Raw genomic sequence first — 20,812 nt, 5'->3', positions numbered from 1 at the left:
ATGTAAGTATCAAAAATTAAATTAAAGCCTTTTTAGCAAAAAAATTAACAAAAATTAAAAAAGACCGTGGTAAGTTAATTGGACTTCAAGATATACCACAAATTAAAGCTTTCTTTGCTTGATTGGCGTACCAAAATGATCAAGAATTCTATAGTGAGGGCTTTATATATGGCCTTTAAGTGAGATCTTATCTCTTAACCGTTGAATCAAACTTAATCAAACTAACAAAATAACACTAAATAGATTTGTTCGGATCTTCACCAAATTTACCCGATTCCCTTGGGCGGCTGGCTAAATTGGCCTAGTAAAAGCAGCCCTACTCTTTCTTTTGACCCAGCCCAGCTGTGTTTTTTTTCATACAAAACATTATTACTTTTTATTTACTTTTGTTGCTTTTAGAATGCTTATTTCAAAGTAGCAGTAAAATGCTTTACCAAAGAAAAAAAACCAGTAAAATGTCAACATGGAAGAAAATACATGACATTAATGGTTGTCAATTTGTCATCATCTTCTAAAAATAATAGTTTGGCTCGATTCAAATAGTAATATGTAATGCTTGACTGAAAGCGTCTTTGCACTTGCAACATCAGCAATGTCATTTTCATTTGGGTGTCTACATGTATTTATGATGTATGCAGCAACACACATGGCATCCAGATGGACATTGGACACGTGAAAAAGATCTATATTATGCAAATCGTGCTCTAAAAAATGAATAATATAGTTATGGCCGTTGCTAACATTTTCTGAAAATATTTTCAAAGAACGAAAACGGTAAGATAAATTTATATTTTCTGGATTCAAGAATGCGTCTAGTACATTAATTGAAAAATAAAAATTATGAAAACATGTCTCATAGTAAAAAAATAGAATAATATTTTAAATCTATTATAAAAAACCTAAAATTATCTTTTTAAAAAAAATTCATTCGACCAAGCCCAACCCCCCACATCCCCATTCACTCTCTCTCTCTCTCTCTCTCTCTCTCTCTCTCTCTCTAGGCACGTCCTTTTCGATTTTGGCAAGCTAGCGATTTGGGTTTGTTTGGTTGCAGATTGAAATTTAAATCAACATCCTTGTAACCGATTGAAAACAAGAATTCAACAACCCATATGGTGATTTCGAATAGTGGGTCTCATACTAGGGTTGAGAGGGATACCGTGTGGAGATATTAAGGGTTTTGAGGGGGGTGAAAGGATGAGACAAAGAGAGAAATGAAGAGAGTGAGGTGTTCAATTTTTGGGTCTGGGTTGAGAGAGAGAGAGAGAGAGGTAAAACAAAGAAAGAAGGAAGGCTGCGTTTTCGTTTTATGAGAAAACGATAATTTTTCGTTTTCAATATTTGTTCATGGTTACTGAATTCATTTCCAAAAGACAAATCCGTTGTTTTTCATTCTTGCGTGAAAATGGGTAACAGAAAATGAAAATGGGCTATAAAAACATTACTAGGCCCTTACTCTCACCAAAATTATCCCCTAAATCTAAGTTGCTAATAGCATCCATAATAAGTTCTTTAAACCACTTCACTAGACAAATTTTAGGAAAGAATTGAAAAAATACAACTCCAACCATGCTCTCTATCCACCTCCTAAAATAAGGAGACCTCTAGGAGCTCCTAAATATGAGGAGAGAGAAAAGACTCCTAGTGGCTCCCTAATTTAATGTTGCTTTGTTTTATGCGTAGTTTAAACTTTTAATTAATGCTAACTATTTTTTGTAATTTTTTTTTTTTATAGAGATGAACCAATCAAATTGAATTAAAAAATAACTATAGTATGTATGATTCAATAAACTAGGAGTATGATTGAAGTTCAAATTTTATAGAGAGCTCCTATAATAACTTTTGTGTGTTTTTAGCTAAATTTTAACTAAAAATTAGGGAGCATAATTGTAGATGCTCTAAGAGATAGATGGAAAAAGAGAGAGAACGCTTCAGGGAGTTTTTGGGTCGAATCTTCAATGTTTTTGGGCTTTTGGTGGACTTATGTTGATCAACTTTTCTTTTGGCCTATCTATATTGTCTCATATATGGGTTGGCTTTGGTCGTGCCTCATCTGGTAAAGCTGCTCTTTGAGGTGTTGCGACTTGGTCATGGTAAATCCACTGATCATTGGTGCGTTGAGGCCCTGGAGTAACTAGGTGGTGTTCTTTATGTAACACCACGAAGGAAGATTCGCGGCGGTTGATTTTCCTTTGCCCGGCATTGTTTTATTTTTTTTATTTTGGTTTATTTTATTCAATAAAGTCTAGAAACTCCATGAGTTTGCTGTTTTTTTTTTCCTCATAAATTCATAAACTTAGTTGAGTTTGTTGGGTGTTCTTAGTGAGAGTCATGTCAGTTAGCTACTAGTTTTTGTCTTTGATGTCCTTGGACTGGATTCATGGAAATTATGGCGGTTAAAATGGGTGTTAGAAAAGTTATTTTCGAGTGTGATTCTCTGCGGATCGTTATAGCTTTTCAGCTGGCTCAGGGGTCAATAGGGAAGTTTTACCCATAGTTACCATATTGTTATTGGGATAGCTCCATTTACAGTTTGTGCCCTTTGTACTCTTTATTCTTATTAATCTAAAAAAAATTATATCACATTTTTATAATAATAATAATATTATTATTATTATTATTAATATTCCCTTAAATTTCTTGATATGTATATTAAGAAAAGCTAAATTTGTCATTAACATACAATCTACTTTCTTTTTTCTTTTTTCATAAATTAAGTGTATCTTAGACAATATGCTATAAATAAGAATGGTCAAGATTTGAGACTTTTATGCACGAGAAAGGGGGTTCAACATGTGGGGTGAAGTAGTATATCGAAAACTTAATAAAATATAGTATAATATATGGGTGAGTGGTTGCACCAATATTTTATTTTATATTTTGTTGTGTGATAAAATCTTGCGCATGCTATGATATGCTCGATCAATAAATAAAAGGATGTTGCTGTTCTCTATAAACATGGTATCAAAGCAAGATCAATCATGATGTTTTTTTTAAAAAAAAAAAAAAGAAATTCTATGATTGCATTCATAATTCAGCCAAAAAAGCCACTAGACACAAAAGGCTAATACAAATTAGCCACAAAAGGGCCATTACAATAACAGAGCGGTCTAATATCAAAATTAAGACAATCTGGTGTGTCCCTACTAACAATCAATCATGATGTTAGAGGTGGCTAAATTGACTATACCAATTTTTATTTTATTTTATTTATGGAAAAAGCAATAGTATTTATTGATAAAACATAACAAGTACAAAGCCACAAACATGCCGAAATGGGTACAATATCTCCGGTGACCAAACACAACAATATGTTGATTTGATTTGGAGAGAATTACGCCTAAACCAACAAATACTCAAACTCACAGTTCAGCAGCCCAAAGCGCATGTACTCATACTAACAATACAGATCCTCACGCAACGGCAGATCTGTATCACAATCTAAAATTAAAATACATAACACAGCAAACTCCTAAAAAGTTCATGAGAACTAAAATAAAATACAGCAAACTCCTAAAGAGTAATAGAATAAAACAAAAACAAAAAAGAAACAGGACCATCGCTACACATCCTCTCCTGCCACTGAATAGACTCATAATGCCATACTTGCTAAACCCTTTGTGCTGCACCAACTAAACCTCATCTCATACAAACCGGCAACTTCCATTATTGTAACTCCAAACTTTGAACTGGAGCCAAACTCTTGTATATGTAGGCCAAAAACGGCAACTAAATCATGGCGATGATGGTGTTTTGTGGTGGCTACTTTAACATCAGCTACAAACCAGCATAGTAACCGATGCTACCCCACTGACGTTGTCGTCACTGTCGCCGTCGCTTGCAACCAGAAACATAAAAACAAAACCAAGATCCATGTAAATCTAGGCAACAAAAAGCCTCCTCACAAACCAAAACTCCAAGCTATAGCTATGAGGAAATGGTGAAGGGAAAGGAAGGGAAGATGGGAGAGAGAAAAAAGAGGGGTTGAGAGAGAGGAGGAAGAGATGAGGGGAAAAAAAAAAGATGGGGTAGGGGAGGAGGGACATAAACCACCTCCCCCACCCTCTGTCATGCTGAAAGGTGTGGGGGGGCTAGGATTTTTTTTTCATAAGAGAGTACTTTTTTTAAAAGGAACATTGACAAACCGAATTACTAAATGACTTTTTTACTCTTTGATTTATGGTTTTAATTTGATATCGACAAGTCCAATACTGAGTGCCATTGATTATATGCGTCCGAATTTCACAAATGTATGTGATAAAATTGGTTTGAGATACATTGCAAAAAACCATTTTTCTTCTTTTTAATTTGTGGCGAGTTGTGCAGCTAAATTGACTAATGTTTTCTTTGCACCACAAGTAGAGGCTTTGGCTGCAAGAACAGGTACAATATTGGCAATGGAAAGGGGTTTACAAAATGTTGTCTTTGAAAGTGATGCTCTCCAGATCGTTACAACACTTCGAAGTCACTCTATAGATAGGTCCGTCATAGGACCATTGGTCGAGGATACCAAGAGCTTGCTGACACAGATCACTGAGAAGGTTTTACCCATATTCGTCATACTGCTAATGGTGTGGCTCATTGTTTAGCTCATTTTGCCTTGCATATCGGGGGTTCTCTATACTGGTTCGAGGAGGCTCCTGATTTTATTTCTGATGTACTATACGAGGATTGTAATTCGTGACCAAGGAATTTCCTTTGCCCTTGATACGAGTTCAAACTTCTTGTATTACATTTTTCACATCAATATTATTCTATCGCTTATCATCAAAAATATATAAGCACTATTTTGAACAAAATGGAGGCATTATAATAAGGCTAATTTGTTAAGAAAAAACTAGAAAACATTATATTCAATGTATTTGAAATAACAAGATGCAATGCATTTGGAATGGATTTGAAATGACTATATGCAATGAATCATTTGAAATTCATTTGTTTTTATCATTTCCTTATTAATAAAATATTGACATTAACATGAATTATAGTAGTCTACTAAATTATAGATTTGGAATCCCACCAATCAAATCATAGCATAGAAAAATAAGAAAACATATAAGCAAATTGATTATAGATGTAAACCTTATTATTCGTCTTTAATATAATTCTCTCATCGTTTGGAAAAAAAAAAAAAAAAAAAAAGGTTATAAATGAGGAAAATGAATCAGAAATTAAAGCAATACCGTTATCCTTCCTCTTTTCTCCCTAAATCCCTGATAAAACAAGAAATCTCATTATTATTATACAATGCGTGAAAAAAAAATATGGTAAGCAACTTCGCAGGATCATTTGTTATTAAGAATAATGAGACTACCAACCCTTATTTTTATTAGAATAAAAAGTTATCATGCAACCAATAGTACTGTAAAATTATCAACCCATTCCGTCCCTCTCTCTCTCTCTCTCTCTCTCTCTCTCTCTCAAGCAATGGCTGCCTCAGTGACCTTTCAGGGCTCCCTCATACAACCAAAACCCACTTTCTCTTCCAAAACCCTGCAAAACCCTCGTCCTACTTTCATTTCTATTCCTCCTACTACCATCTCACGTATCTTTCTAACTCTCTCTCTCTCTCTCTCTCTCTCTCTCTCTCTCTCTGCTAATATGAAATTGACGCAAAGATGTCATTTTTGTGTGCAGAAGTGAGATTTGGTGTCAAATTGGGAAATGGGTTCGCCGCAAAAGCTTCAATGGCTGTCGCTGAAACATATTCGAAGCCTCCTGCTTCTGAAAAGAGGGTCAACAATCCCATCATTGTCATTGACAATTATGATAGCTTTACCTACAATCTTTGCCAGGTTTTTAATTCAATTTTTTCTTCGTATCTCCTCTTTTAATTTTGAAAAATGATGAATTTAATCTTTTGCCCTTGTTGGTGTAGGCTAAACTACTGAACGGCTCATTAGTACTAGATTTAGGACTGCTTGGTTGCTCGAAGAAAGCAGGTCTATAGGCACATATTTTAACGGAATTGTCTTGTTCTGTTTCGTTCATTTCGTGAAATATAAGAACCCCTTTTGTTATGTGCATAGAATTAGAATTTCATATTTATTAGGAAGCACATTATTTTCTATGGAGAGATTAATTCATGTATATTTTTTTCACTGGATTTTCATTTTTCATAAGAGTGCAACAAGATTTTGTATAACAGTTAAAGAAATACTCACCAAACACATATTTGATTTAAATTCATGTGCTTATTGTTATGGAGCCCTTTCCCAGGGTCAGGCGGGAGTTCCTGAAACATCAGTGATGGTTGAACTCATTCATTTTAAGCAGTTTTACATGTCCTTTTATTTATTGATAGTTCTTGCCAATTAAGAAGGCATTGCACTAATACCTTACTTTGGTGTGAAGTATATGGGAGAGTCGGGATGTCTCTTTGAAGTCTATCGAAATGATGAACTAACTGTTGATGAACTAAAACGGTAAGAAGTTGTACTTCACCTAGTTAATCATTGTTTGCTGATCCATAAACATTTTGTAATGTGTTTTAGGTGGCAAAGCAATTATGATATAAACATATATCCTCTGTAAGGCATCTGATCTTGTCACATACATAACTTCTTTCTGTTCTTGCAGGAAAAATCCCAGAGGAGTGCTAATCTCTCCAGGGCCAGGTCAGTTCTTGACCTTCTGGTGATCTTTCATCTATTGGTGGATGCTTGGAAAAGGAAACAAGTACTCATTCTTAGATTTTTACACATAGTATGTTCCTTTTGTAGGCGCGCCCCAAGATTCTGGAATATCTTTGCAAACTGTATTGGAACTGGGGCCCATTGTACCCTTATTTGGTGTTTGCATGGGTTTGCAGTGCATTGGGGAGGCTTTTGGAGGCAAGTTTTCTTACATATGATAAAGTTTTTTTTAACGATCTCTGAATTTGTTGTATGCATTTGACTGTGCACCTTTATTTTCTACGTTATCTTTTCATTCAGCAACACTCTGTATGCATGGAAAATGAAACTAGTAAAAGTTCACTTGATTTTTTCTTGTTTCTGTTGTGACTGGTAAGCCACTTTTTTGTGTGGTTTTATAATCCACGTTGTTGCGGTGTTGCAGGGAAGATTGTCCGTTCTCCTTTCGGTGTCATGCATGGGAAGAGCTCGCCCGTATATTATAACGAGAAAGGGGAAGATTTGTTTTCTGGATTATCGAAGTACGAATTTTTCTTTCCTTTTGTGTTGTTATTCTTTTCTTGTGTAAGTTTTCCTAAACGTCAGCAAGTATTAACATTCTTATTTACGCATAGTAACAGGGTTGCCGTATTTCCAAACATTAATTCACATTAACATTCTTATTTACGCATCCTGTGCATTAATGGGTTCTCAAGTAACAATTGAACTTTCCTTTTGTCTTTCAGCCCTTTTACTGCTGGCAGATATCACAGTCTTGTAATTGATAAGGACAGTTTTCCTAGTGAAGAACTTGAGGTTACAGCATGGACAGAGGATGGACTGATAATGGCTGCTCGTCACAAGAAATATAGGCATCTTCAAGTAAGATATGGTTTTCCTTTTCTTTTTTTTCTTTTTTTTTTTTTGCTTCATTCTATTATGCACAGGAGAATATTGTGCTGTTCAATCTGATAAGCTGCCCTTTTTCTTCATTCTATGGAAAATGCACTTTCATGCACAAGTTGTATACCATGTAAAGAAGAGTGTCGTGACATTTTATCCAGAAGGTGAAATTACAAAACCTCCAAATCCTGGAATAAATCTCTCCAGGATCTTTTGAGAGGCAGTTTCCATTTGCGTCATTTTTTATCCTAGAATTCCTTTAACAAATCACTGAGAGGATGAATGAAAATGTTATGCATTGAAAATAGAGCAAGTTGCCTATTCATTAAATAAATTTTGACGCTTATTGAATTTGAGACGGGGACGGTGCAGATAGGTCATGATATTATCTTGAGAGAGCCCTGTGGTGATTATGGTTTCTTCTTGTGGACGATAAGATGATTTGTCCATTAGTAGATTAGTCACGGGATTACATGTAACATATGAAAAAAGTTGAGGAATGTTTGAAGCAGCACATACACAGAGAAGTGTTAACATGTTAAAATTTACCATGCCAGAAACAATATTTTTGTTGTTGCATGATAATAAAATCATCAGTCATGTCCCATAATAGTTGATGCGATTGTGTCAAGTCAATAAGCTGATATTTGACTTGACTTTTTAAAAATTAATTTAGCTCTTCATTTGTGTTTTGGGTTAATTCTTTTAGCTTCATGCAATGTTAGATGGATTGCAACCTAGAGGTGTACTTAATGATATTTCTATTGACTTGCATTGCCACATGTTACATTCATGAAACAGAAACAATTGCAAAGATGCAGTGCCATAGAGCAGTTGTTTTTGCTGGGCGATGTTTAGATAACAATGTGGAATCCGTGAGGGTTCCTACTTTATTTCATTGCCTGTCAATAATTAGTTTAGTATAAATGAGATTAGATTTTATGTTTTTTAATCCTTGACTTGTATGCCTCTTTTCTGACCTTTTACTCCTACCCCTATAGAGTTAAAGCTCAATGCAGTGTTGTTGCCATAACCAGATACATTTGAAATTTTGCAGGGGGTTCAGTTCCATCCTGAAAGTATCATAACTTCTGAAGGCAAGACAATTGTGCGTAACTTTATCAAATTGATAGAGAAAAGAGAGTCTGAATCAGAGAATTGAAGGCTTGGTCGATCTGCAGATTCTCCACAATGTAATGTGACGTGGCAATATATATAAATGTCCTTCTCGTCATATTCTATGGGTTCAAGTTTGTTATTTTCCTTTCTTTGCCAGCTTCATGAGTTGAAGATGGACCTTGGATCTAGCTCATACATCTTGGTGGGCTAGAGAGTTTGCTTGTTTCTTTCTTAATCTCATGCTTGTATTGTATCCATTCATTTAAGAACCCCTCGCATAGGCAAAGCTGAATGGTCCATGTCCAAAGTTGTCTTTAAACGCTTAAGAAACCAGCCCTAGTATTCATTGTGGAAACATTATAATATAATCTGCAACTCATCTCAGAAGGATATTATCACTCAGCCTATGTCAAAGCGATTCCCGACAATAAGAATCTAACCTTATATTTGTTTGCTATTTTATTTATTTGTTTATTACAACGTTGATATTTATTTAGTTGGGAAAACATGCACCAAAGTCTGCCAAAATGGTCGGTTCTGAATGTTTTTGTTTCAGAATCTTGACTGTCATCTGCCTTTTTTTTTTTTTTTTAATTGACATATTCTCTTGAACCTCTTGTGAAGATCTTAATAAATTGTTGAAAGAACATTTTAAAAAAAAGGAATTTGCATGACACTAATGTCAAGTTGATCACTTCTCACTTCTTAAAATTGCGTTCTTTTTTATTCCTAAGCCTCCATACTCTCTGCCAGTTTCAGTTCTAGGATTCTTTCATGCATTTTCGGAGTTCGGAATCCGGAAATTTTGGGGCAATATTTAGGATTCAATTTGGATTTTCATTGCTCGAATATTTTGGAATCCCAAAATCAGAGCCTGGTTACCAACTCTTAACTGGGGCAAGGTGATTAAAAGCCCAATTGACATGGGAGATTTCCATGATTCCGTAACCCTTTAATTTTCCGTTGGAAAAAAAGAAAAAAAAAATTTTAAAATCCTTCATTGCCTAGCACACCCAAAAAACAAAAACAAAAGATCAACAGCAAAGCCCTCGTCTTTAGGTATGGAGAAATTAAGCAGCCAACCAATGTAATTATGTAAGAGTAACAAGACAGTTTTTTTTTTTGGGTCGAAGTGACAAGGCACCTTATGTTGTGGCCAAGTGGGCTCCTACCTACAGATACTTTTGACATTTGGAAAATCCCAAACAATGTTTGTCTGTTGACTCGTGGAGTATTATTCTACTGTTTCCCATTCAGGTAAACATGGCATCAGGTTTTTACCTTTTCATCTTGTGTCAAGATGTTAAGATAAACACAAATCAAGTGGAAAAGAGGACCACAAACACAAACTGCAAGTCATAGTTTTGTTGTATGTCAGCAAGGGTTAGTTACCGGTTACCACAAATTAGTTACCGCTGCCTCATACTCGACCAAAATTTGACAGCTCATTTCTTCTCTAGTGGGCCAAAGGATTTCCACAGAAATGATGCCAGAGTCTTTCAAAGTCACGGGACCAACTTTGAAACCATGAACCATCCACTGAAGGCAGCCTTAAGAATCTAACCTGCTGCATTCACTGCGAAGGGAAAGTCCAACATGCTGCCATTTGCTGCACCATTTCTTCGGCAATTGTCACATCCAACTGACCTTGGATTCCAATTAAGCATTGACAAAGTATCATCATCTTCACAGGTCTGAGTTTAAAAAAGATAACAGAGTGTAACCAAGTTCTGGACTTTTATTAATGAAAGGTTGAAAACAATTTTAGTAAACTTGATGATCCATTAAAAATAATAATAATTCACAATAACAAAAGGGAAATCCACGCCTACTACATATTATAGTAAATTCCATATGCTTAAAATATTTATTGAACCCATGAGGGCGTGTCAAAAGTACAGAAATCATCACTAGATTCAATTTGTAAAGCCAAAGACAAGCATGAATGATAACTGGGAACCATCATCTAAAGGTATATGACCTATACACACATGCCCCCCCCAACCCAACCATATAAAAACTCTATCCACCCTCAATAAATTTGTGCTTCTCCTCTCTATACACCGAAAAACTGACTCAGCAACATCAACTGAATGCCAATGGAGATGAACATAGTGCTTGCTCATATGAGAATCTTATATATTCATATAGAAGTGGCCCTCTGCCTGGCTTCCTCTGCTCCGGTGGTGATGCTTTCCATGGTGGCGTCTCCCTTTCCCGAATGTGACGGGGTCAAACACTCGCAGCCTTTCAGCTTCTTGGGGATTAATCACACACTCTGGAGGAGGAGACTTGTATCGGATTCTGTCATAGCAGTACGAGTATGTCATGTGCTTCTTCCTGAAACTATCCATTTTAATTCTTTGTAGGCGTGTAACACCAGTAGGTACCGATTCAGAACTTCGGATGTTATCACACTTCTTGGATAACTGTTCAATTGGATCAACTGCACAGCCGTGTAGAACAAGGTCAGAGAACTGGGCCAAATACGGGGCATACTTGTAATTCACTCTGTATTTTCCACCATTGGTAGCCCAATCAGATCCATCCCATATTGTGGCATACAATGACATTGGCTTAGAGGGAAAGTCACCACCCATTGATTCTGTTCTCTTAACCTCTCTAATGGGAACATCGTCCACATAAAATCTGTAAGTAATAGACATTGGAAACAAGAACACAGTTAAAATCTCAATTTACATAACTCATAAAGAAAACATAACTTTTTTCTCTTTAGTTTCTCTATAATCACTAAAAGAACGAGAACTTCCCTAGAATTATTCCATTTTCTTCTAGTCCTCCTAAAACCAAAACTTGCATCAACTAAGCCTAGTGGTTGTGGTAGTCCCAGTCAACCCAAAATCTGGTTGTATCTGTCCCTTAAACTTAGAATCAACCATTCAAACTAAAATTCCCTATACCCTTTCCTTTTTCTTGAATCAGAAATTGAACAGAGCATCAGCTACCACACGACAACTGGTTTTGATGAAACAAGAGGCGGTATTATGGGGAAAAACAGAGCAAGTTCTGTATTTTACTAAAAGGAGAAACCCTGCCTCTGCTCCACAGCAGAGGCATCACATCAAACCCAAAAAACAGTAAACTCCAGACTTCAGAGAAAATGATATTATTAGTGACAATAATGGGAAAATATGCTTTATAAAAAGATGATATGCCGTAGATTTAACGTATTAATCTAAATTTAGTGCGGTGAGTTTTGATTGATGCTCACATGATCTGAGAGTCACTCCAGAGAATACTGTACTGATGGAAATCATCAGAAGGATCAAACCAGAGATTGTATCTCTCTTCTCTGCCGGTGCTGGTGCTTCCATTGCCATAAACATTGGTCTGAATCCTCCATTCTTTGCCTCGTATATTCCCCAAAAACTCAAAATCAATTTCGTCATGGTTCTTCGGAAACATGTCACCATTTGACATCTGTTAAAACATAAATTAGATTAGAACAAGCTTTTAAAAATAAAAATAGAAACTTAACGGTCTAATGGAAAATTTTTTTTTTTTTTAAAAAAAAACATACATGTGGATGGAAATTTATACTCATAGGATAAATAACGAAATTTATTTGTTTCAATAGGACGAACCTTGAACATAAATTCAAGGAAGAAAAAAAAAACTCATCTGGTGTAACCAGGTTCATTTAAAGTTTTGAACTTCACGTCATGAAATACAAATTCAAGGAAGAAATTTAAGAGCAGCCTATCTCGGTTATCATATACTCTGTGTTGAAGGCTGAGGAGAACACAAGTTTGTATCGTGATATTGATAGGATTAGATCTTGACTCGAATTGCCACCAAAAAAAAAAGTACGGAATTTTTTGCTGACCATATAAAATCAATCTTTACTGAAACAGCAAAATATAACTGTAAACTAGAAGATTAAAATCTTGGTCAGAAGAATGAAAGAATCAGGCTGTCTTTTTATCACAGTCTAAACTACAACAAAGAAAAAGGAAAGTAAAATGAAAATTTTAAATATTTTTTAAAAAAACTTATCAGATGGAAAGCAGGATTACTCACATAAAAGGCAACAACAACTCCAGCAGTATAATCAGCGGGCAACTTAATGGAAGCACTGAAAAATCCATGATGGTAGAGGTCCTGAGAAACAAATCCAGACCCTGTACACAGACAAAGCCACCAAAAAGGAAAAGAAACAAAAACTTGGTCAAAAACCCATCAAGAAACGCCACCTCAAAACCAGCAAGCAAATCCATTTCACATGATACACGAGACCAGGAGCAACCAAGGGAAACACACCCGTCCGTTCGTCCAGTGAGAGATGAACGGATTTCCCATCTCTAAGGATCATGAGGTTGTCGTCTCCAAAAAGCTTGTTATACCCTTCATCAAAGGATATGATTGGTAAATTTCTGGATGAAGCAGAAGCAAGAGCTCCTAGAACAAGCACATGGCAAGCACAGACAAACAATCCCAGATGAGAGAAACCCATCTTTCCTTTTCTTTTTCTTCTATTTGGGTCCAAAAATTAAATGGTTTTTCTTCTTTTGCTCTGGTTTTCCTTTATTCTGAGTTTGTTTAATTGTTTGTGAGAGCTATATATAAGAAGGGGAAGAAGAAGGGAGAGGAGAGACAAAGATAGAAAGAGAGAGGCGTGTGGGAATATCTCTACAGCTATGGGAGACAGAGAGAGCCGAAAAGGCTAATGAGAGAAGAAAGACAAGGCCAAGGGCAAGTCATTTTATTGCTGAGTGTGACTGGGAGCTGTTGAGCTGTGGACTGCACCGGACACCCTTTTCTTTTTCCGTTTAAAAATATATATATATTTAAATTTTATTTACATTATTCTTTTACAAAATTATTATCGCCGCGTATCTTTAATAAGACGAGGGTTCTCTGATATATAAATAAACTACCTCCTTTACACGAGCTTCCAAGTCTGTTTTAAAAATATATTTATTTATTTTAAAATTAAAAAAAAAATTGGTAGTTTTGTTTTATAAAAATAGGATTTATTATCTGATTTTTCTTTTAATTTTAATTTTTTTAATATAAAAAAATGTAAATTTATCATATTATCCTCATTTAATTAATAATTTCAATTCGCATTAACCAATGACATTTTTTAGTATTTTAAATGTTCCACCATTCTCTACCTTTTACTTTATATATATAGATAAATAAGACGACGGAGTTCTTTTCCGTAAATTGCCTATCAAAATCCCCAATTAAGGGCCAGATATTTATAATTTTTGTTTAAAACTTAATTAAAGGGATTAAATGGGTAATCTATATATATAAAGCAAAAGACAGAATGGTGAAACATTCAAAATATCAGAAAATGTCATTGGTTAATCCAAACATTAAAAATTAAAATTATTAATTAAATGAGGATAATATGGTAAATTCACACCTTTTCATATTTAAAAAAATTAAAATTAAAAGAAAAATCAAATAATGAATCATATTTTTATGGAATACAACTACCCATTATTATTTTTAATTCTAAAAAATAAATTTTAAATTTATAAAATTATAAATTAAAAAAAAACTCTCACAGGCGGGGAAGCACGTGCAGAAAGACTAGTTTAATTTAAATTAATAGATTATAACACTATAATATATCGAATCTATGAATTTATTAAATATTTGACTGAAGTCTTGATCACCTCAATTTTTTTCTTCAATAATGCCTTGTGTATAAGATATAAATATAGGTGATATATTTTGTCATCAATCCACACTAAACCCAAAATATATACACATAAAATTTTGACCCACACAAAAGAATTTCGAGATAAACTATATAATAAACTAGTCAAATTATATACAATTTTATTACAAAAAATAATAATCTTTGGTGATGGTGGTATGTTCTTATTTATCCACCTTTTGGGTAATTTATTTTTTCTGTTTTGCAATGGTTTGTTTGTATGTAGGGGTTGGTGATTGTTATAAATGAAATTATAATTACGCGTTTACTGGTTTGGTAAAGAAAGACTCTAATGCTCATAAATAAATAAAAACAGCTGTAACAACATTCATTTCATCTAGTAAATCCGTCGCTTTTTGGCAAACAGTTATTCCTGATCTCATAAAATATTAAAATATTTTTACTTATCATTTTAATCCAAGGTATATGCTCATCACCCCTTTTACTACTTGACACATATTTATAGGCATGACCATAGTTAACTTTTTACTTTGATTTATGTAATCATGTTTATATTTATAGATACGTGTCAAGTGTTGAGAAAAGTGGTGACCATATACCTTGGGTTAAAGTGGCGAGCAAAAATGCTCTTATAAAATATTTGATAAGTTTTTTAGAGTTTAATTCAGCCTTGAATTAGGGGTGTGCGAGATTCAATGCAATCCTCCTAAATCGACCGATTCAATCCAATTTAATCCAATTTTAATCAGTTTTGATTATTTAATGGATTGGATTGAATTTTTAATTTCTAAAACCAACATGATTGGATCGGATGACGAATTTACTTATGAAAATCTAATCCAAGATAATTAGTTTCATGCTTATTTTGCTCATCTTAGTTTTTGTAATTGAAAATGTTAGAAACATTTTAAATAATTTGATGGATGTATGTTTAATATATTATAAAATCAAAACAATTTTATGTATCATTTTATTTATATTTTACATTTGCATATATTAATATATTTGATTAGATTAAACCTAAAGATAAATGTTTCATATTTTATTATTTTCTTTTTAATTATCAAAATAAATCATGCCATTGTATTGAAAAAATCAGAGTCCAATTTGTATTGGATCATATACTAATTGACTAAATTATATTGATTTCAAATTGATGCACACCCGTACCTTAAAAATATATAACAAATATTTTTTTGAACTATGTGTTTTTTGTCATGGAGTAAGATATATATTAATAAATAAATATGCGTTATAATATGAGATGATTGATAACCACATAATTACAGCCCAACATGCATCCTCCCTCTCCCCCCTTCAGTACAAGACTTTCGAATAAAATAAATACTCATAGCTTCAAAATTATACTTTGAAAGTCTTCATTCTTCAAAGAGGTATAAAGTGCTAAAACTATAATTGTATTAAAAGTAAGAATAAAAAAATTAAAGTAGAGGACAACAGTGGGCATGAGAAAGCATGAATCATTAGATTAAAAAATAATCATTATTTAGACTTTCGCAGCAAAAAGAAGTTCACCTTTAAACACTTTCATTTTTTTTATTTATAAAAAATGTATTTTCTTTAATTAAAGAAAAGCAGCCGGTTGCATTCTCAATCAGCCAACCGCCCAAGGTGCCGCCCCTTTTCATGTTTATTGGTGCAGATTCATTCCTAAAGTACCCTCGAATTACCACACTGATTTACGGATTTGCCACAACTAACAAGCTTGTGGTGGCAGTCTAGTAAATAATGTCAAAGCATATGAGCAATTCAATTGCCGGGCCAGCGTGTAAATTTCGGCGCCCAGGGAAATGGACACGTGGCCAAAATAAGTGGCTGAGCGACGAATATACACGCCCCAGGGACCCAGTCAATGCTCATGGGGATTATACATACATTTGGTTTGGAAAAGATTTTGAGCGAATTTCCATTAAAGGAAAATAATGAAACGCTAATTATATTCTTCTTGCACTCTACATTGATTTTTCTGGTTGAAAAATAATAGTTTTATTTTGTAATACTGTAAGCTCAATAAAAGGGAGAAGTGCGGTTTTGGAATAAAATAATATTATAAACTACTCTAATATATATATATATATATATATATTAAAAAAAATTGAATTCGGTTGTAAAGAATGAACACACTGTGCCTTGATAAACTAACATAACCTACTTGTACAAAAAGTTCATGCGGCTTAACAGAATTTTTGCTTGTTAAATTGGTTTCCCATCGCTCTATAGTAAATCCCACTTGGTAAATGGTGCTTCACAGCTGACGTGACACGGTGACACCTGTCACCCTCATACCTCAAATACCTCAAATCCCAAGTAGCCGTTTACGGGCCCCACGCAAAATCCACAAAAAGGAGAGAAACCAATGCGAAAAAAGAGCAATATGGGAGAGATTTGGAGCGTAATTCAAGGGCTTCCTGAAGGACCCCGACCTTAACGCCGTTAATCAAGGGGTCAATCCCGTCAAGGTGAATAAAAGCACAGTCCCTTGACCCCTCTCATAAGCTGCCTTAACGTCCGTGTCCGTCGAAAACGGCGTGTTCACTATTCCTCCTTGGGGCCCCCATTTCACGCGCAAGATTAAATTCTTAGGTTATTAATAATTGGGTTTAAAGCAAAGAAAAATAGTGTTAAAAAAATTGATCATGTTTTATGGGGAGACGTGTACTGCTGCATGGGAAATGACTCAACCTCGACGCCAACGGTTAAATGAGCGCATGTTAGCTGAGCATATGCGGCGCTATCGTACGCCTTAGGAGAATATGGGCAAATGGGTAAAAGGGGGCATTGAGGGATTTTCAAAGGCTGGGGAACATGAGATGAGATCCCAATGTGCATCGAGGATGATGCTCCCTATCCCTATGGTAAGATCTACACCCGTCCATCCAATCCACTACTCAAAATCATGAACATCAAAATGAGCCGTTGATATTTTATCTCGGGGTTGTGACCGGGTCAACAATGACAACAATTCAATTAAATCCAACGGCTATGATTGTTGATTGGAGAGCGTGGGCCATAGAACAGTCTGTTTCATAAGCAACAGACAAAACTCATATCTTGTACAGTATTGTAATTTAGACAAAACTGTTGTGTGAACTGGAAGGGCGGGCAATATACGTATACCTGAGCAGGCCCAGTTCGAGAAGACTATGGCAGCAAATCATTTATCATGTACAGATAAGGTTGGTCATATGTTGGAGAAATTAGCTTCGTTGACCTTTTGTGCTCATATATATCTAATTTGATGGACAATATACTCAAAACAACTTATTATTACCCTCCTCTTAATTTTTAAGTTTTACCTAATCTCTCTAACTTATATATGGATTCCTTTTTGTCGTCATTAATTATGATCAAATTTGTGGTTGGTAGAGTGCATAAATTTACCCCATCGTGAATGCTACTTCCATCCCTAACTTGTTTCTCCGTTTAATTTATAAATTAAAAATAAAATTAATCCGGGTGAGAATCTGGCAAAAGATCAAATCCTCATAATTCCAACTTGTACGGGTGTAATGGTCACTTAACAACTTGCATAAGTTTTTTTTTTTGGTACCAGAAGTTTCAGTTCGTTGCCTCCCCAAAATAAAATAGAAAAAAATAGGTACATATATACAACCAAAAATAATATACATATATTAATCTATATATATAAAGTAAAAGATTTTTTTTAAAAAAAAAACATTCAAAATACTATAAAATATTATTGGTTAAGGCAAATATTAAGAATTGTAATTATTAATTAAATGATAATAATATGATAAATTTACATTTTTTTATATTTAAAAAAATTAAAAATAAAAATAAAATAAAATAATGAATCTTATTTTTATGAAACACAACAATTTTTATTTTTTTTTAGAAGCCTCTCGTAGACGCATAAGCGCATGCATAGAAGCTAGTAACAATAATTTAAGCTATTTTCTCTCTCTGTGACTTTGATTTGTCTGTGCCTTTTAATTAGGCTGGGGCCCAGTAGGTGGCTCTCAACCACGTGTCACGGGGTTCAGGGAACCGCGACTTTTATTCGCGTAGAGAGGGAAGAGAAGAGATGTCTGTTATCCTTTGCCACGCAATGGACATGGAGGGTGGGTGGCTGTTTCTTTCAGCGCCGATTTTAGGTTTACCCTTTCTTCGCTGTCCAACCCCACAATCTAGTAGTACTATGATTCTCTACCAAATTTCAAAAACACCCCCACACCGAAGAAAATGACTTATCCATATATTTATCTTCAAATATATATATATATATATATATACATGGTTCATAATTCAAATTATAATGAAAATATCTGTTGGTTAGTCCTAGAACAAAAATGTTGTCTTAGATCACGAATTACATTCCAACTAATTCTATATTTAGTGATATTTTTCCTTTTAAGATTGGTTTATTTAGTGTTTTAATAATCATAACAAATTAGTCAATGTTTTTTCCACTGCCGCATAAATCATATCACAAATTTTAGGTTTTAGAGTTATGTTTAATATCATTTCACGGGTTTCCCTTTGTTTACTAATAAATTTTATTATAAATATCAGTTTACGTAATAATGTGATCATGACATGATTTGTGTTTATAGATCTCAATAATCAAAGTTGAGCTAAATACATTTACGAGGAATAGAGCCGGTCTTGAGTTTTCTAAGGTCCTGGATAAATTTCTAGAGTGTGTCCCTTTAGATAAATTAAAAACAAAAATTATTTAAAAAAATTATAGACAATTTAATTTTATCAGGTAACATTTTTTTAATTTTTATAGAAACACAAACAATAACAATAAAACTAATGAACAAAGAATAGTAAAATTTGAATTTTGACCTTTTTTTCAACTCGAAACTTCAAATTTCCAATTGTAAAGAACAAGAATCTCTGTTGAGTTTTTTGCTAAATCAAATAAAAAAGAAAAATAAGTTAACAAATATGTCTCTTACAAAAATCCTATTGTACATCTATTTTTATAAAAAAGGATGACACAAAGAAAAGACCTTCAAATTGCTAAAGCTTCCGATGTGTGTTGCTGCCACTACTAGGTATTTTTTTTGGCTAAGATAAGAAGGTTTGTTTGTTTGTTTGTTTTGTTTTTTATTTGTTAAGAACTCTTTGTTTCCATATGTTTGGTTTCATTAATTTTTGTTTTTTTAAATATTATATTATATAATTTATATTTAGTTCCTTAGAGAATCTCAAAGAGGTTTGTGCTGCCATGATTAATGATTACGGCTACTTCCTTCTAGGACATTGATGGTTTGGGGTTTTTTTTTTCCTGTTAATGTAAATATATGGGTTAAAAAACCATATTTTGGTGCCCTCCACAATTTTGAGTTATGGGCCAGAGCTGGCTCTGACGAGCAAACCATATCGAGTAATCTTCATTTGACTAACTCGATATGGTCTGCTCGTAAACATCTTTAGCTCAAGTTGTATTATTATAAATGGATGTGGTAGAAAAGGCCAAAGAATTCTTGGTTGATCACCAACAAAAATATATGTTCCCATGATACCCTTATTTTAATTAAACACTCTTCTATGGGATAGGACTATTTAAGTCAGTTAAGCATTGTTTATATAAACCTAACCAACAGACACAATCACCTAAATTGATTATCTGGGGTTTGACTGTGCATGTGCTATCTGTCCAGCAAAATCGAAAGAAAAAAAAAAACTTATATTATTGTGTACGTAATATTATTAAAAAAAAAAAAAACAAAGTATCTAAATAATACACATATATTTTAAACCTAACACAACAACAGCAAGAGATATTTGAGGATCTGTTTTCAAAGTATTCTAGTTAAAAATAAAAAAAAGAATATATTTCAATTTATCTTGGTCAACATTTTCTGAAATGATAGCAGACATATAGCATTAATTAGGTTGAACCTGAAACAATAGAAGAGAAATAACAGAAAATAATTCATGGCTGTGTGTTATAGCCGTTGGGTGTCGAAAATAAGGTTTAAAATTAAAAGCTTCTTCTCTATGAAAAGAACAGTGCATGATGATGATGGTAGGAAAATACTAAATTGCATAAATGGCTGGCTGTGGCTTGTATATACCAAAATCATTAGATTCCACCCAACACAGAAAGAGGCCAAAAAGAAAAAAACATTATAAATTTGAGTACAGTGTGGTGGGCACCACAATGTTCAACAACTTACCTGATTAATTCGTTCGTATGTACAAAATTTGTAGGCCCGTTTTACATCATTTATTCCCGACATTTTAAACGCACAAATCTATAATAAAATGTAACTAGCCCTCTCTCTCTCTCTCTCTCTCTAATGAATGATTGAGTGTTGACACGTCAAGATGCTAAATTGAAATGTGAATTTGCTTATATCGCAAGAAAAAGATGTACAACATCACTATTCTTTGTCATGATGCTAATTGGAGCTTAAAATGATGCGCTCTCATTATTTGAAAATTTCTTTCCAGTTGGCTTACTCATTTTAAACTATTTTCATTTGGTTTGGTGAATGCTTGTTAGATATAAATTCACACCCTA

The 20,812-nt window shown here is 33.9% G+C and overlaps 2 protein-coding genes across 2 annotated transcripts; one reads left to right on the top strand and one right to left on the bottom strand.

Annotated features, from left to right (window-relative positions):
- Positions 1-5,329: 5,329 nt before the first annotated feature.
- Positions 5,330-9,084, top strand: LOC117616304 (anthranilate synthase beta subunit 1, chloroplastic-like). Its single transcript, XM_034345564.1, has 8 exons — positions 5,330-5,545; positions 5,638-5,795; positions 6,355-6,425; positions 6,580-6,617; positions 6,723-6,833; positions 7,060-7,156; positions 7,361-7,496; positions 8,575-9,084. Exons 1-8 carry the CDS (start codon positions 5,428-5,430, stop codon positions 8,677-8,679), a joined length of 834 nt encoding a protein of 277 aa, XP_034201455.1. The 5' UTR covers positions 5,330-5,427; the 3' UTR covers positions 8,680-9,084.
- Positions 9,085-10,443: 1,359 nt separating this feature from the next.
- Positions 10,444-13,400, bottom strand: LOC117634620 (probable xyloglucan endotransglucosylase/hydrolase protein 28). The gene is made up of 4 exons (XM_034368806.1): positions 12,918-13,400; positions 12,678-12,778; positions 11,869-12,077; positions 10,444-11,285 (listed from the first exon to the last, which is right to left on the bottom strand). Exons 1-4 carry the CDS (start codon positions 13,108-13,110, stop codon positions 10,772-10,774), a joined length of 1,017 nt encoding a protein of 338 aa, XP_034224697.1. The 5' UTR covers positions 13,111-13,400; the 3' UTR covers positions 10,444-10,771.
- Positions 13,401-20,812: the final 7,412 nt, after the last annotated feature.

The sequence above is a fragment of the Prunus dulcis genome, chromosome 1 (assembly GCF_902201215.1).
Source record: "Prunus dulcis chromosome 1, ALMONDv2, whole genome shotgun sequence".
NCBI lineage: Eukaryota > Viridiplantae > Streptophyta > Magnoliopsida > Rosales > Rosaceae > Prunus > Prunus dulcis.
The sequence above is the reverse complement of the archived record's forward strand: the minus strand, read 5'-3'. Positions and strand labels throughout refer to the sequence as shown.

Bases quoted from the DNA above. Each gene is read 5' to 3' on its own strand.
- LOC117616304 (XM_034345564.1), top strand. From the start codon at position 5,428: ATGGCTGCCTCAGTGACCTTTCAGGGCTCCCTCATACAACCAAAACCC. The intron at 5,796-6,354 runs GTTTTTAATTCA...TTTGGTGTGAAG, and splicing joins TTACCTACAATCTTTGCCAG to TATATGGGAGAGTCGGGATG. The intron at 6,834-7,059 runs GCAAGTTTTCTT...GCGGTGTTGCAG, and splicing joins CATTGGGGAGGCTTTTGGAG to GGAAGATTGTCCGTTCTCCT.
- LOC117634620 (XM_034368806.1), bottom strand. From the start codon at position 13,110: ATGGGTTTCTCTCATCTGGGATTGTTTGTCTGTGCTTGCCATGTGCTT. The intron at 12,078-12,677 runs GTGAGTAATCCT...ATGTTTTAACAG, and splicing joins GAGTTGTTGTTGCCTTTTAT to ATGTCAAATGGTGACATGTT. The intron at 11,286-11,868 runs GTGAGCATCAAT...TATTACTTACAG, and splicing joins TGGAGTGACTCTCAGATCAT to ATTTTATGTGGACGATGTTC.